This window comes from Myzus persicae, unplaced genomic scaffold (assembly GCF_001856785.1).
Source record: "Myzus persicae strain clone G006 unplaced genomic scaffold, MPER_G0061.0, whole genome shotgun sequence".
Taxonomy (NCBI): Eukaryota; Metazoa; Arthropoda; class Insecta; order Hemiptera; family Aphididae; genus Myzus; species Myzus persicae.
The window spans coordinates 629,527-648,074 of NW_019101460.1; the positions used below are offsets into that span (position 1 = coordinate 629,527).

The 18,548-nt window shown below is 26.8% G+C and overlaps 2 protein-coding genes across 4 annotated transcripts; both read left to right on the forward strand.

The window, feature by feature from the left end:
• The first annotated feature begins 668 nt into the window (after positions 1-668).
• Positions 669-4,688, forward strand: LOC111029222 (brahma-associated protein of 60 kDa). The gene is made up of 10 exons (XM_022308175.1): positions 669-936; positions 1,015-1,214; positions 2,071-2,260; positions 2,327-2,494; positions 2,560-2,688; positions 2,741-2,914; positions 2,986-3,131; positions 3,197-3,317; positions 3,386-3,523; positions 4,440-4,688. The coding sequence occupies exons 1-10, from the start codon at positions 859-861 to the stop codon at positions 4,593-4,595; spliced, it is 1,500 nt and encodes a 499-aa protein (XP_022163867.1). The 5' UTR covers positions 669-858; the 3' UTR covers positions 4,596-4,688.
• Positions 4,689-6,338: 1,650 nt separating this feature from the next.
• LOC111029218 (cap-specific mRNA (nucleoside-2'-O-)-methyltransferase 1) lies at positions 6,339-11,615 on the forward strand. Of its 3 annotated transcripts, none has more exons than XM_022308162.1 (18): positions 6,339-6,457; positions 6,599-6,751; positions 6,815-7,061; positions 7,151-7,271; positions 7,336-7,559; positions 7,664-7,825; positions 7,882-8,049; positions 8,122-8,289; positions 8,350-8,545; positions 9,044-9,153; positions 9,227-9,456; positions 9,520-9,696; positions 9,997-10,190; positions 10,272-10,391; positions 10,451-10,670; positions 10,735-10,958; positions 11,203-11,314; positions 11,376-11,481. In XM_022308162.1, the coding sequence occupies exons 2-18, from the start codon at positions 6,747-6,749 to the stop codon at positions 11,479-11,481; spliced, it is 2,784 nt and encodes a 927-aa protein (XP_022163854.1). In that variant the 5' UTR covers positions 6,339-6,457; positions 6,599-6,746. The 3 variants fall into 3 exon arrangements, with proteins under 3 accessions (XP_022163854.1, XP_022163853.1, XP_022163855.1); XM_022308161.1 differs by having other exon boundaries at positions 6,342-6,461; XM_022308163.1 differs by having other exon boundaries at positions 6,343-6,751; positions 11,376-11,615.
• The last annotated feature ends 6,933 nt before the right edge of the window (positions 11,616-18,548 follow it).

The window sequence follows — 18,548 nt, forward strand, 5'->3', positions numbered from 1 at the left end:
TAATTTATGTCGCGATTATAGTGTACTTACTTGCAATGAAGTAAAACGTAGTTATGGACAATATTGAACACTTCAGTAATGCACTTATTTTACCCATACAATTATACAATATTATTTATTATGGTAACGATCGTGGCTCACTGTACGCCGTATGGCATACAATCTAAAATCGTTGTAGTTGATACACAGAATAGATACTCTTATAAATTACATTCGAGATAGTAAAGTTGTAATAATAAAATATCGAAGTGGGATAATTGTTTATTTGCATAATAATATGTCGCGGCAGTTGTAGTGCATTTAGTAGAAGCAGTTGTGTCACCCTGAATTCATGGCTATAGATTCAACTTAGGCGGGTTTCCACTATATGCGTGTGCCGTGTACACGAAAAATGTTGAGCTATGCACAACAACGCGGTAACGTGGTTAATCGTGTAGTAACCTAACCTAAACACCCAATCACAGCAAACGATTTGTATCACGGACTACTTCACTGTTGTAACTGTCCAATCACCAAACAGGATCATACATACACGAAAACGAACCAGTGGAAACCCATCTATTATCATCGGTCATAAGTTAATCAATTATACCAAGGTATAAAATACTCTACCAGCCCGAAACTGTGGTCAGTTTGTACATTGTTGTGCCAAATGCCGATGATAACACACTTACTTACATTTTAGTTTGTTTACAATTATAGAAAACTCAAGATATTTACAATTCATAGGCAGTTGGCACTTGGTAGTTTGGCATTTCATGTTAACGATTTTACTGTTTTAATAGTTACATGAATAATTAATATTAATGTTATTTCGTAAGTAATTTGATATTAATTATAATACCGAAGGTTTCCAAAATGTCGAATTTTCCGCCTACTCCTACAAATCCTAATGTACAAAACAGATTCGGCCAATACCCAAATCAAACGTATCCGGTTAGTATGCTTATACTTATAAATTATATTCGTCTGTAATGGTCATTGTTATAATATTATAATGTATGTAAACTGTAGATGCAGCAAAGGCCCGGCATGTACCAGCAAGGAGGACCAATACCTCAAGGTGTACCACCCAATGCCATGATGGGAGCTCGTGGACCCCCCACTCAAGGATTTAGCCCTATGCGACACGGTGCTGGCCCAATGGTACCAAACCAGCCAACTCCTGGCAAACGACCTGCCGATAATCGAAATCCACCGCCTATGGTCAAAGGGTATGTATTGTTAGAAAAAATTTAAGAATGTAATGTACATTTTTAATTCTATAGAACTTAATATTTTATGTCTAATCAAAATTAAAGTCTCAAATTAATGTTGTGAAATTAGGTGTAAATAATAAATATTTTTCTTTTATATGAACTATTAGCAAATTTCCAAGTGTTGAATTACGTACGGTTAAAAATTTAAAATATTATTTGTTTTCATACATTTACTTGTACAAGTTTGTAACTATTTGTTTAGTAAATTTGGTCAGTTCTAACACTTATCATATTAGTATATTTCAAAGTATGGGGTATGAAATAAGTCTTAATAGATTAGTACAAATTAATAGTAGACCAATAATTACCAAAACTGACTTAAACTTAAAATACATGTTAAATACAACTTATAAAAATATATATATTTATTTCCCTCTTTGGACATTACATTAGATTATGCACATATTTTTCCAATTGAGTACAAGGAACTCGATAAAAATGTTTATTAAGACTAATCATTTGTAGTTGCATTGTTCTTGTACTGTAAAATCATATTATTTTACATTGACTGTTTCTGTGTACTGATAGTAATGCAGTTTTAAAATATAGTTTTTTTAAATATTACAGGTTGAAAAATATATTTAAGTATTATTTTATTTTACTGCTATGTTGAGTTAAATATAATTTACTATATAATTTTTTAATTTATTTATTCAACATTGTAATTTTATTAGTTACTTCTTATTAATAATATGTGTACAAGACTTCAATTTAATTTAAAGTTGAAATTAATTCTCTAAAGCTATTCCCATTATTAGTTTTTATATTCTGTATTTTATATAGAAAAATATTAATATACATTGATTTACAGTGATTTTCCTCACAACATACAAGTTCAAAATACCAGTATTGGAATGAGCAAAAAAAAGAAAAAATTGGCGGATAAAATATTGCCCCAAAAAGTAAGAGATCTTGTTCCAGAATCACAAGCATACATGGATCTTTTGGCATTTGAAAGAAAATTAGATTCAACAATCATGAGAAAACGATTAGACATACAAGTAATATATCCTTAGAGTCATCTTAAGTTTGTGATGAATATTTATGTTCCAATATTATAATTATAGGAAGCATTAAAACGTCCAATGAAACAAAAACGTAAATTGCGTATATTTATATCAAATACATTTTATCCGGCAAAAGAACCTGGAGAAAATGAAGAAGGAAGTGTTGCTTCTTGGGAATTAAGAGTTGAAGGACGTTTACTAGAAGATTCTAAAAATGAGCCAAATAAGGTAATTTTTTACTAATAATTTATTTTTATTTAAATTTCACTAACTTATTGTATTTTTTATTTAAGATAAAAAGAAAATTTTCTTCTTTTTTTAAATCACTGGTCATTGAACTTGATAAAGATTTATATGGGCCTGATAATCATTTGGTTGAATGGCATAGAACCGCAACTACTCAGGAAACTGATGGATTTCAAGTATGTGTTTACTTTTTTTTTTTTTACATAAATAATTTTATTTAATTTTTAGGTAAAACGGCCTGGAGATAAAAATGTACGCTGTACTATTTTATTGCTTCTTGATTATCAGCCATTACAATTTAAATTGGACCAACGTTTAGCTCGACTTTTGGGTGTTCATACTCAAACCAGACCAGTTATTATTAGTGCTCTTTGGCAGTTTATAAAAACTCATAAGCTACAAGTAAACAATAATATATTTATATTTATGTGCAAATATTTCAAACTACCTATATTAAATAATATTTTTTTTAGGATTCTCACGAAAAAGAATATATCAATTGTGACAAGTATTTGGAACAAATATTTAATTGTACTCGTATGAAATTTGCTGAAGTCCCACAGAGACTTAATACTTTACTTCATCCTCCTGATCCTATTGTAATTAACCATATTATAAGGTAAAATTGAATAATTATATACTTGTTGGTATTTGTTATTCAACTAATTGTATTTAATTTTTAAGTGTTGAGGGCGTTGAACAAAAACAAACTGCATGTTATGATATTGATGTGGAAGTAGATGATACTTTAAAAGCACAAATGAATAATTTCTTACTATCCACCGCTAGTCAGCAAGAAATACAGGTAATTTTCTAAATTATATAATATATTATTTCTTATACTTGTTACAATTTCATATTGTTCTTATTTAGAGCCTAGATAACAAGATCCATGAAACAGTTGAAACAATTAATCAGTTAAAGACAAACAGAGAATTCTTTTTAAGTTTTGCTAAAGATCCTCAACAATTTATATATAAATGGATAATCTCCCAGACAAGAGATTTAAAGGTATTTATAGATGAGTTTAAATTTATTACACACTGTTTTGGATTCACAATCCTTAAATCCTCTGCACATTATCCAAATTCTACATTTTTAATGTGTTAATGACTGTTTAAGAAAATAAATATGTATCAAATATTTTGAAACGGATATACTCCTAGACCTTATACTAACAGATAGAATATCTCGGCTGGATGTGGATGGTGGTGAAATCTTGCCTACCACAGCCTGCTATGATGTCATTTCCTATGACCAAAATATTTGTTATTATAATACAATATAGAAATATCGAATGTATTGTTTTATATCTTTATTAATAATGATTTACATTAATACATTATGTATTAAATTTTTAATATATGCGTTATATTGTTATACAGTCAAATCTCAACTGTAGTAAAATTAAATTTGACTTGCATTGAGATATATACCTCAAAAATAATATACAAAGATTTCAAAGGGCGAGAATCATCCAGATTTGACTGTTAAAAAATGAATTACTTTATAATATGAATTGTAGTAATGTGCACCATGACTTCGTCAATCATTAAACAATCCTATAGCCTTGATTTATAGTCTATTAGTCTATTAGCTAGGTACAACTGTGATCAGAGCAGTTATGTTTTGTTGCTGAAACTACTACTATGTTCCATCTATAACAGTGTTATTTATTAGTATAAACTTAAAGGTCTATAATCTATGCTTATACCATACATTATAGGCGATGACTTTCTAAGTTGACCGTGTATCAAATATGATAATCTTAAGTGAATATTACTTTTTCTAGAAAATTTGTTGTGTTATAGATATAGATTTTTACTCCACAATTGTTTTAATAATCAGTATTTGTTAGTCAAAACTAAAAATATCATCATGTTTAATGCTGATTAAATTAAACTAATTATGTTTGTCAATATTTTAGACGATGACAGATGTAGTTGGAAATCCAGAAGAAGAACGAAGAGCAGAATTTTATTATCAACCGTGGACTCAAGAAGCTGTTAATCGTTACTTCTATTCCAAAGTTCAACAGAAACGAGCAGAACTTGAACATCAGTTGGGTATTCGTAACTCATAAAATAATTGTGTAATATATTTTACTATTTTTTAATTTAAGATAGTATTTAATGTAATATAATTATTTTAGTTGATATAAGTATATAACCAGCGTATGACCTTTTTTGGTATTACTTATTAATTATTTGTACATTTTTTAAGTTCATTTAATTAGTGGTACAACATTTTTATTTGTATGTCAGCTAAAAATCTATTTAAAGAGCAACAAAGATTTAAAGTATATACTTATTATTTAAAATTACATTAATTTAATTCTAAGAATAAGAGAATAATAAGTTATTAAGGTAGTGTTTTAATTATTATATTTTAGACTTAAATTATATTATCTAGTATACTTACAATTGTTAATAATGTATTACTTTATTAATATTATTCATAATATAATATTGAAACTAATTTATATTTATTCTCACTGTATACATTTGAATAAGTATGATAAGATTTAAACATTAATATTTAATACTCTACTATGAGGTTAAACGAATGTGGATTTATCTGGTGTAATAAACTGACCTAAAATGCAGCCCTTATTATTTATTAATTAACAATTTCAATCCCTTAGGTATATAATATATAGAAGCATTTAGTAAGTAAAATGTATACATTATACCGAATAAATAATTTAACTGCAATAGGGATTCTTAGCAGTAAGAAAAAAATAGTTATAATCAATTGATTAATTATTTATCAGTTTTATTTAAGTAAATTTTCAATTTTGTAATCCTAAAATTGTATGTATTATGAGTTAATATATTTATAATATTGTATTTTAATTATACATTTCACAGCCAAGATGTTTATGGACATTGTGTTATATGTCTGTTATACAATTTTTATCACTCAATAAATGCAATTTCTTTTCTGCTGTGTACTGGTACAAACCTATGCCAGATTCACTTTCAGATGAGTACCTAAAAATCTATTAAAATATCTAACAGTTGTACACGTGTGTGTATAATAGTGTTTTATGGCGGGCTCAGGGGCATTTGATTAAACCCTGGGTGTTCTGAAGCACCCCCTCCCCACTAGTTGCTCCAATGCTTAGTACCTACATTTATCCTATTTAATATCAAACATACAGTTTATAACAATCAATTAATTTTAATTGTTAGGTACAATTATTCAATTTTTACAATAAATATTAAAATATATTTAGTGAATATTTATGTTAGTAGTATTTTCATTAGTATTTATTGCCAAGCATATTTTCTTTTTCACTCACACTTTATGCCGAAGGCATTCTACAGGTTTTTAGCACACATGGTCCAAAAATATTATAAATTCGGGCTGGGGCGTAAAAAGTTTACCGGTTTCTAGGAATTAGACCTATTGTTACTAATTATTATGTACTGCGTAGTACGTATAGGTAAAAATTATACAATTTTTAAAATCAAAATATGTTTTCATTTAAACCGATTGTTTATTTGCATATATCGCTGAAACGCTGACTGATATAGGTACTACATATTATTGTCACAGAGTTAGTTTCTATTAAATATCATAGTAATAAAAATTTAAAATTTTTTAATATGTACCTACGTTTAATATAAATTCAAAAATATTTTAAGACCTTATCAGTTTATTAATAATGAAATAATGAAATATTTACATCTTAAACATGTAATAAAATTTTGTGTCTATGATCTACATTATCTTTAAAAAATACATTTTTACTGAGATAGATAAGAATATAGGGAAGAACAATAATATACGTGATTATGTATCTTAATCCCCGGTGATAATACTCAATTGGTATATTCTTATCTATCTCAATGATTTTCAGTTGATTCGTTTCATCGTTTGGTATTTGGAACGTCAAACGAATACCTATTTGTGAATAACCAAAGGCTTTTATGGACTATTGTAGGTATATAATTATTATAGTATAATCAAGTAGGTGCTATATAAACTCCTGTATAAATATTAAATAGTGGCAAATATCCAATTTTAAAAAAATTATAAATTTTGTAATTTTTGATGTACGTATTTTATCTATGCTAATAGATGTATTAGGCGTTCTTAAGTGCTGTCAAAATGTCAATATTGGCTATGATAAAAATTGAAAACGTTTTTTAAAGTTTTCTTATAGTTTAAAACATAATAAAAGTGTTTTGAAAATAATTCTATCTTGATTTTTTGTTGAACATAAAACATGATGTAAGTATTGAAGTTATCTATTTATTTGTCTTCTTATATTATATACATTGCAATATAATTTAGGGCAAGAAATTTGTCAGACAGCAGCGATATATCTTCATCATCATCAGGCGAGGATGAGGTAGTTAAGCATAAGACTAAAAAATTGAAAGTTCACCAAATCGAAGATCGAGCTACATCAAAGTTTTATACTAAAGATGATAGCCAAGAAGATCTTCCGTATGTTGCTGATAATGTTTTTAAAGCTAAAAAAACCAAACACAACAAATATAAAAAAAAATTTAAATCCAAAGGCCAATCATCATCTAAAGTTAATATTTGTCTTACAGTAACTAATAACTAATAAGTAATAACAGTTCATTACCTAATCATTAGTTCACTTAATATTATTATTTATAGTCAAATAAAACTATAGATGATTCAAAAGAAATAAAGTATGCTAACAACTATGCTCCAAATAATCTTGAAAAATCGTATTTAAATAATCCAGTTGCATTTATGAAGAGCGATATTAAGCTAGGTATTTAAATATTTAAGCAAGAAGTTTAGTTAAATACAATTTCAACTTTAATTTTTTTTATTAGAGCCTAAAAATAAAAGAAGTTTGTCTTCTTCTGAAGATAGCTCGGACAGTGATAGTATTAACTGTTTTTCTAATCATGGGACACAATCGAGGACTGAACAATCTGATGGCGCTTCTTGTTCAAGAACAATTGATTCTGATTCAAATGCATCAGACGATCACCCTACAAAGACTTATAGAACTGTTGAAGAAAATGAAAAGAGTAACAAGGGCATGTCCTTAATGGTAATTACTAAATATTATAAGACACTTATAAATTACTAATTAAAATAATAAATTAATTGAAAATGGTATCTACTTTTTACATTTAATAATTATTTTATTTCTAGAAAAAAAGTGGTTACAAAGAAGGCGAAGGATTGGGAAAAAATGCTCAAGGATTGGTGAATCCAGTACAGTTACCTACTCAAAAAGGTCGTAGAGGTTTGGGTTTTGCATCACGAGAGCCAAGAGAATCTTTTGTTTTGGACTGGGGTCCTGAACAAGAAGAAGTAAATATAACATCAAAGATTATAGAAAATGAAATATATTTAATATACAATTAAAGTCTGCAGATATTTTAAAAGTGACCGAATGGTTAGAAAATGAAGATCCACTGGTATTATCAATTGAGGATATGAATGATTGGGTTGAAATTGGTGAAAAAAAATTAACTTATAATCAAACAACAGAGTTTGCAGATTCAGAGATTTTTAGAGTTGTTAATTGTAGCAAGGTATATTTTTATTTTTTTCAAAGTATGATATTATTTATCTATTATATTACAATTAATTATTCATATACATAGAATGTCTTGGATAATATTGATGACCATGATTTCCGTCATGCTAGAACTAAAGCAAATCCATTTGAAACAGTGAAAAATGGAATATTCCAAAACCGAGCTGCAATGAAAATGGCCAATATTGATTGGGCATGTGATTTTATGTTCACTGATCCTAAATACAATGATGGTGTATGTTTCCTTAGTCTTTTTGCGTTATATTTTTGTTTATGATAACTATTATAATTTTAGTCACCTATGCTAACAAGTCCTAGTAGTTTACTCTATTTTGCTGATATATGTGCTGGACCCGGAGGTTTTTCTGAATACGTATTATGGCGAAAAAGTTGGAAAGCAAAAGGGGTAGGATTTACGTTACGCAATGCAAACGATTTCAAATTGAATGATTTTTATGCTGGTTCTCCAGAGTCATTTGAAGCTTTTTATGGTAAGCATATGTTTATTGTATAGAATAAGTAAAAATAAATGTTTGATGTGATTTTATTTTATTTTCAAATGTATAATTCTGCATACATTTAAAAAAAATTTATTGAAAACTAACGTTGATGTTTTTTTTATCAATTATAACATTATACTATTTATTAATAATTAGTTCTAAAGTTTATACATATAATAATTAATCAATAATTAAATACTAGTAATAATTTTTTTTTTTTGTCAAAATTATATCATAATGAATATATCGTATTTATAAAGTATGATTAACCCTTTTTTGAATTGGTTGTATAGCTTTTAAAAATATGATTATATTGGATTATGTATACCAAGTTTAATTTTTATAAAATGGACAGAAATGATGTTTATTTTTGATTTTTAATTTGCCTACAGAATGACACTTTTTGGTTGCAAAAGTGTTTTGCATTAATTTTAGATATTTTTTAGTACATGAGGTTTTAAACTCAAAACTATACATTGTTTTATTCAGGTCACGATGAAGATGGTGATGTCTACAAACCAAAAAATATTCTGTCATTAGAAAGGTATGTTATGAAAATGACTGATGGAAAAGGTGTGCATTTCGTTATGGCTGATGGTGTAAGTAATTTAAAAATTAAAAAATTAATTTAATATTAATGTTATAAAATTTTGCTTTTCATCTGTTTTACAGGGGTTTTCTGTTGATGGGCAAGAAAGTTTCCAAGAAATTTTATCGAAACGATTGTATTTATGTCAAGCTTTGGCTGCTTTGAGTATTCTTCAACCAGGTGGTCATTTTATGTGTAAACTTTTTGATATATTCACTGAATTTAGTGCTGGTTTATTGTTCCTTTTGTACCAGAGTTTTAAACAAATAAGTATTTACAAACCAGTCACTAGTCGCCCTGCAAATTCTGAAAGGTAATTTTCAACAAAATGTTTTAAGTTACATATTGATCTACAAGATATGATTTTTGCATTTAGATACATAATTTGTAAATGGAGATTAGATGACATACAAGATATAAAACAATATTTATTTAATGTGAATTTAACTTGGAATGGATTAGATTCAAAGGAAGATATTTTATCTATCGTTCCATTACACGAAATTCAAAGAGACTCTAATTTTTTTAAATACCTTTGGGATTCTAATAATAAGTAAGTAACTATATTAATAGTTTATCATATTGTATGATCTAAGATCTGTATACATTAGGTACTAAACAATGTTAAATACTTAAATGTATTTAAAATGAAAAATATGGCTAGGCATTCATTATAATCAGTTGACTAATAGATAGTACTAACATTTATAAAATAAAAAAAACAATACTGAATGTTTTTTAAAAATAATTTTTGGTTAGAATGACCTTAGTATTTTAACACTATAAATTAAATGCTAAATAATATGGCTATAAAAGACAGTTATTAAATTAAACAAACATATTTTTGATCTAGATTAGGGCAGATTCAAGCACTAAGTTTATCAAAAATAGTGGCTTATACTAAAGATCAACGTTTAGCTGATGATAGACAAAAAGATCTAAAAAAAAAATGTTTAGAATTGTGGGAAGTAAAAGATGGCGTAAGACGTGCACCATTTAGAAGTGACCCTAAAGATACTTGCAATTCACTGATAGCCGGAACAAAAGGTAATCATTCTATGTGTATTAGATATTATTAGAATATACTTAGTTATTTAATTATTTTAATTAGTATTTTATTGTATTTAGATTTCTTACAGTCATTGCCAGAAGTGTTAAACAAAGAAAATTTACGGAAACACGTTAAGTCTGTGTATGATTGGCATTGTGTTTTGCTCAATAATTCTAAACCTCCTACTTATTTTTTGAGTATGTTTCTAGTATAAAATGTTGTAAACTATAAATTATTTCTTTAAAAATTCTTATAGGTTTAGGTGGTAGCCAAGTATATGAATTAGTTAACAATCAGTGGGTATCTAATGAATATTTAAAGAGTGTAATGATGAGTCCTGGTACACTTGTGTACGGTGAACTAGCTATTGAATTAGAAGGTGAAGATCTAGGACAACTTAGAGTACGAGTATTGCATATTATAGATGCTTATAAGCTTGGTAACATTGATATTAGTAATGAACATTATTTATCAAGGTAAAATTTGTAGTTAATTTTTTTAAATATTTGAATGAATTTTTACTTATTAGTTTATGTTTAGGATAAATTATTGTAAAGATTTTGCTAAGTCCATGAATAAAATAGAATCGGATAAAACAAGAATTAGAGTAAAAGAACCCGTATACTTAGAAAATATTCCAGACATTTTTGAAAAAATTGACCTTAGATGGTCGAAATTCCATCGTAAGTCGGTTAAGATGTACATGTTGGATAGTGAAAAATACTGTTGTGCCTCTGGAATATTATTTATCAAAGCCACATTAAGTAATTATACTATTTATATATTTAATTAGTAGTATTATTGAAGTTGAATGAATTTTTTTTAATATTGATATTGTTTCCAAATATCACAGACTAAGGTCACTACTGATAATAATATTAAATCAAAAATAATGAAAAATTGTCTTCGATATTGATAATATATCAAATCGTTGATAGTGCTGTGCTCCACTAATTAATAATTGTTACATTAAATTGAAATTAATTTTAAATTGTTAACATCATGTAGGTCCATGGGTGAGGGCATTATCACGTACCTATAAGACAATGTACTATGGTCATCCATCAAAAAATGCTATTTATGAAGAAGGAAACCCAGTTGCTGCATATGCTCCTTTTAGGTGAAATATTTTTTTACTAACATAGGCAACAGGAGTTATTAAAATATTTATTTTTCTGTAGGGACTGCCGTACGACTAATAAGATATGGTTTTGGATGGATGAATTTGGAAATCCACTAAAAAACCCAAGTTTGGAACAAGAAGATCTTGAGACACTTATGAAATGATTCAGAATTATTTTGAGTATTCTTCTTGCTTATATGATTATAATTGAACATTCATTTTATATAATAAGGTTAGATTGGTTATTTTAACTGACTAACTAAAAAATAAAATTTAATTGGTATTTTATTTTAAAAAATTGTTTTGAAAAATCTTATTCTAAAACCACAAATCAAATTTTCTTAAGACAATGATAAATGCATTATCATTGATTATATTTGCTAAAAGCCCACTCACTGAGAAATCTATATTATTTGTAATTAATGGTATTGCTGTAGTTTGTAATTAAGTCGAGAAAAACCATTAAACATTTGAAATAGGAAACATAATTTTTTTTAGTGCAATACATATTGGGATATTTATGTTTGACGTATTGAGAACTTATTGACTTGGTTCTAGTATGAAGTACCAAAGTACAATGAATATTTGTGTACTTGTGTTATTAAAGTTATTATAAAATATTGTTTTAGTATACATTATGTACACTAAACTCTAATCACTCATACTATTTGTTAATTGAAAAGTATAAAGTTCAAAAATCATGAGAAATATTTGAACAATTTATATTTCACCATACATCAATTTTATAATTCTCATCATGCGAATACATTTCCTGAGAACTATGAGACGAGATAAGGTTAATTCAATAATAAATCAATATTCATTAGCAATATAATTAAACTGTTAAGCAATTTTAAATATTAATGTATTAATTATAAACCTATAAGAAAAGGTGAAGGATTGTATTATTTTTATAAAATAATCATTATTCATAAATCATAATTATTAAAGTGTGTTAATTATTAGTTTTGTATTATTTGTACACAACAATAATATTTTATCCTTATGTTAAACTTTAACTTTTATACCTACTTGAGCAATACATAAAAGAAACTAAGTTATTTTTATACAACATTTAATATATTAATAAGTTGCAGATACTTTTCTATAAAAATAAAATACAGATTATTCAAACCCAAAACATGGAATATAAATACAATTTTTCAATCAAGACTGTGAAGCCTGCAGTGCATTTTTAATGTTCCTTTTAATGTTCTAAACATTTGCTGAGAATGAAGACCTTCCATTTTCTAAATAATGAAAATAATAAAAAGTTCATTCTAACAGTACTTTGTTATTTCATAAAATTAAGTGGAGAGAGAGATGTGCGAGATTAATCCTGTGTATGTTTTCATTTTTAAAGCTGAAACAAGTGTAGAATAGGTAGTTAATTTTTAGATATAGTTATAAAATTATTAAAAATTAATAGAAGTATTTAGAAGTATAGAAATATTTTGTTGGTACACTGAATAATTCTAACAAATGATTGCACATTAATGAAATAATGAGTACATACAAATATCTTCGATTTGAAATTTCAGTGTCCTTTTCTCAAACAATATTTAAGCGTGCAAACTACTAACTAATATTCAAGTAAAAAGTTTTCAGCTGGGTGATTTCATGTACCGACTGTTACTATTATTACCTACCTTCTAATATACTTATTGTAAGTTCCTACATTTTAATATTATATAATTGTAATTAAATGCTTAAAAAATATATTTAAATATTTGTATTATATTACTTTATCAACCTATAATATAACATTACTAAATAGTAGCTAGTAGAAAAATGTTATGATATTATTGTGATTAAAGTAATTTATTTTACTATTAGCCATTAGTAGTATACAGTAATTAATTTTTGCAGAAAAAATTGCATTTAAAAATGTTATTGTGTGTATAAAATATAATAACGTACTATACAAGTTTCAAGTACCTATAGTTAATATTTATAAATTTCTAAAAAATAACTTACATAGTTTTTTTTCATCTAAATATCTAATTTCGCCCAAATTTGAACTTGAAATACTTATAAAAAAAATGTGACTAGGGATCTTTAATATTTCTTTACTGCTACTAAAACAATTTATTATGAGAAACCTTGTATTAAGTTTTCAAGCATTTCAATCGAACAAAAACATTTTTAATGATATTTAAAGAACAAAAAACTAAAAAGAATTCAAATTTCAATTATCTATAAAAAGTTCAGAACAAGTCAAAATATTTTAATAGGCTTATCATGTAAATATATGGTGAAAATTTCAATTACCTACGGTTAATAGCTTTAGATTTACAAGAAAATTGGTGTCATTTGAGAATTTTTACCTAATTTAAGTGTGAATATATCTAAAGTTATTCAAAAACAATTTATTTCACTTTTCAACTTTTTTTTAGTGGGAAAACTTATGAGTAAATAGTAAAACTTGTACATATTGAATTTTCAAATTTTTTATATAAAAAGAACATGTTATATAAATTTTATTTCGCGATTTTAATGATTTTTGTCAAAACTCAGGGTGAGCATAATTTTTTGTTCTACTTGTTTTGAAGTCCGAGGTGCTGATACTATAGTGACTAATTGTGACTCCATCTTCTATATCAATTTTTCTTATTCAGTAAAGATCGCTTGAGATGTTCTTCAAGAGACCAGCTCAAAAGACCGGCCTTAACCTCTTAACACGCATGCCGATAGTCAATATGACATGTAATACGTGGCCACGTGGGTCACTTCCATAGTTCAAATACTATTATACGATTTAGCCATATGGTACTTTAGAGTTTAGATGCGTACACCGCCATTACTGTGTACGGTGTCCCTATATACGCCCGTTAATTGTTCGAAGACGAGTAAAGATATTGTGACGTCTGGCCCCATCACCTACCTAATGAAAACAATTAAGAACATATTTAACGAGAAAAAATACGTGTGCTTTATTAACGAATCTTTTTCACGTGATGAGAGTAATTAGGTTTTTTCTATTACAATACGGTATGATGAAATAATTTTCGTCAAAAATATTGCATAATACCTAATTATATTATATCATAGGTACCTACCTATCTAAATTGTTCTTGGCTGATAATAAGTAAATAAGTCAAAACCACGTACCGTAGAACGGTGTAATGTGCTCAATGGTAAAATGTTTCAAGTCTGCAGACTGCAATTAATAGTTTTTAAATTACAATATAATTAAGGAATTTAATCAAAGATTTGTTTAATTCAACAAATTTATTTGCTGCATATTACGACTAATTATTCTAGTGGCGTTAAAATTATACTAAGTTTTTACAGTTTTTCAGTGGCGTAGCCATGAGGGGCTGAGGGGGTTGCAGCCCTCCAAATGTTAATAACATTTAAAAATTATTTTAATGGTCTATGGTATTCGATCAAAAACTAAACCACCGCTGTGTAAAAAATTGATCAAAAAAAAAAAAATTCTGGCTACGCCACTGCAGTTTTTGTATAATTATAATACATTTATTAGGAAGGAAAGGCAATGGAGGAGAGGAAGGATTAAACCTAAAAACCCTCCGGGCTATGACACCACTCATTATAATAATAATATAATATTTAATCAATGGTAACCATTTAAATAAGCAACAACAATATCTTTTTCAGGAGCAGAGAAAAATGTCATGCAACAGGTGCTCTTTACCTCGATCTATACCTGGCCACCTAGGCCCTATACTATAGGAGTTAATAAAATATAAAATCAGCTAATACTAATATAAAATAAGCTATAAACACCCTCCAATTGTCAAGGAATCTATTAGTATAACCTTTATTGAAGATTCGAGATGGTCCAGTCTCCAGAAGTTTTTAAGTCTATTAACTTACCTCAATCAGTAAAGTCGATCAAAAGTCACACGATTGATAATAGAACACGATCAAGAATTTATTATTCATATATAAAGATTAATCCCATGTTATTTCTATGTAGACGATAGACTTTGTAAAACATAATATAACCTTAAAAGATACATTCTATAAATTATGCAGCGTTTGTGCTATTGTTGTTATAGAAATCAATTCTATTTCTTTTTTTGGATAAGTATCCAATTTCGGCAAAATGTAACACATAAATTACAGTGATTTACTCTATAGAGGGCAGAAATTTAAAATTAAATCATTTTCAAAGCTCTAAAAGGCGATGAATGGTGACAACACATTCAAGATTTATCCCTCCCCTAAGCATTTAAAAGTGGTTTCATTTATTGAACAACGATAAAATTATTGTGGATAACAATAATTATAAAATATTCTACTTTTGTAATAGTAGTATACTTACAGTTCTAAAGGAGAATCTAAAATTCTAGGAGGGTCGAAGATGGCCTAAATAGATGCCTACATTAATACAAATTTGTATAAGGTTGGCTTTTGTTGATGGAAATCAAGCAGGCTTAGCACAAAAGTCATACAATCATACAATCTACCTAACCTAAAAATTATAAATAATTTCAATATTTCCCTTTATGAAATCGTCCACAGAAAAGTAGGTACTTATACTACTATTACTACTTCGAATATTATTTTCTTAATAAGAATGATAGTAAATATTTTTATTGAAACAAAATTCCTATTTTTTCTAAACGGAAATTTAAGTAGGTATAATAATAATAATAATAATAAATAATAATAGTAATAAAAAAAAATAATTAAAAAAAATAATAAATAATTAATAAATATACTTAATATATGTAGCAAATGTAAATTGCCACCGTATAGGAATACATTGTAGATTTTCATAATTACTTAAGAAAAAAAGAAGTTTATTTGTAATATATTATAATATTATAGCAGTAATAAAATAAAAACATGAATAGTTTTAAAGTTAGGCAATACAATTTTTATTTAGGTATAGGTAGATATTTTAAAAGTTTACTCTTCAAATAATTGTACTTGTACACTGTTTCCAACTACGATTCTTCTTCCAAGACCCACATTTATAAACTTCTTCAATTTTTTTAATCACTAATATTCAATTTTATTTATTAATCATTAATGCTCATTTGACAATTTTATCGTATTAATGAACTATAATTTATAGTATAAACTTATACATTTTAATTTATAAAAACCAGACAAAAACTTGAAAAATACTAACAATTATGTGTAAAATCTAAAAACTTGAAAACGGTCTCTACAGTTTGTACTATCGAAAATAATTTTTTACGAGCATTTAATGTCTAAAGAAGGTTGGTGTTGGCACAACAAATATTATTAATACATACATTTTAAACTCTGCGACAGACATGTAGGTAGGTATCTATATTGGCTGTACAAATGTATAACGATGAGTGTTTTTTTTCTGAAAACTTTTCGAGACAGTTAAAAGCTCAAACAGTTCCGTACAGAACCTCTATAGAATATAAATTAGAAATTGATCGCAGGATTGCACTTTAAAATGAACTTTTTAAATTGTCTGTAGTAGTGTAGTCTTCGAGAAAATATGAGAAAACCCTCTTTTAATTTTGTTATCTTGGATTTTGTTTTAATACTGAGCGGTAATTGAAATCGTTTTAGATTATACTGCTATCTTTCATTAGTACTAGATACAAGACATATTCTTGTAATACCTTAAAATAAATCCTTTTTAAAGTCAAATTTGAAGAATGGACAACTATTAATAATGTATTAAACACTAAGAAATAAGCAGACCTATGTTTCCGATTAATTTTCGAGTGCAGCTTTCATATTTAAAATAATATATTTATTTGTATATATGATATATCTATCTACCTATACATAGGTTACAATTCTCTGCCTTGCACGGAGATGATCAAAGTGACATGAGTCATGAGTGCACTAAATAACTTCAGTGGTCGGTAGTCTCTTTATTTTGTATACTTTGCTTTGCCTGTATATATATGCAATAATGCGTTATAAACATAGCTCAGAAGTCTAATTGCATCATTGTTCGTTGAGTCTATAATTATTAAGTAGTATAAGAATGTTTACTTATTGTTTTCACAGTTTTGTTCCTTGTAAATATTTGTATACGTATATCATATATGCCATAACACGTATAATGTATAACGTCTATGTGATAAATTACATCTAATTTCCTCCATTTGTTCTGCTAAATTGTATGCTCTATAGTCACCTATGTAATATGTTGTTATATGCATTGTTTCAAAAAAAAAACTTCAGACTTCAACCTTTCATAAAGCATTGTTAATTGTTAGTGCCGTACCTATGCCTGAAAACATAGAACTTTTTTATAGAAATTAAGTGAGTTACACAATTGTAAAAATAAATCGTACCATATAAATATGATATTCATTAAAAATGATACGAAATATTAAGAAAAAAAAGTTTATATCTGAATTGAAACAAAATGCAATATACTTACCTAATGAACTACAATATATTTTGTTGTAAGATACTAAGATAATATTTGTTTAGTTAGCAGATATTGTACATATATCGTTTTTTTTATTATAAATTCAAAATATCTAAGTCAAATACGAATTCGATAAAAGAATTTATAGGCTTTCTACATTTTTTGCATATTTTGTTTAGTTTCAAAAACTTTTGTCAATTTTTATTGCATATTTGAGGAAACAATCATGAATTTAATAGATATAATTTTTTATTTAAGTATGATATTTGAATAAAAAAAAGTTTTATTTTTGTACAAACTTTACAAAGCAATTTTTTAATTTAAGAAAAAAATAAATTTTGTTCGAGAGATAAAATACACTTCGCACAAAGTGTTTGATATAACTATAGTAATTTGAATATTTTATGCTCACAACCTACTTATTGGTTTACTTTTGACCATTCGAATGGCATACATAACTGTGAGTTTATTTTTCATATTATTATAAATAATTCCACATATTTTTGAATATTTAAAACATATTTCCCTATTTTTCAATGAATAAGTATGTACTTACATATATTTCACGGTTATTTTCAGTGCATTAAAAATTCAGTGTCGTTCATAACATCCCAGTTACACTAACGTATTTTACATATTTTACCTACTTATTTCACCGACGCATTAGTTAACAGTAGGTATTGACGTATACGTATAGTAGTTTAGTAGTACCTCCCCCCAAATTAAGAAAACTATTGATGATATTTTAGATATGTACTGTATATGCTAACAAATAAGTATGTAAGTTATTTGTTATATAAATGTTGAACGGTGTATTACGATTTATGAAATTTGATTACACATAATTGCTTTAACATAAATTGCATTTAGTAAAGATAATTTAAT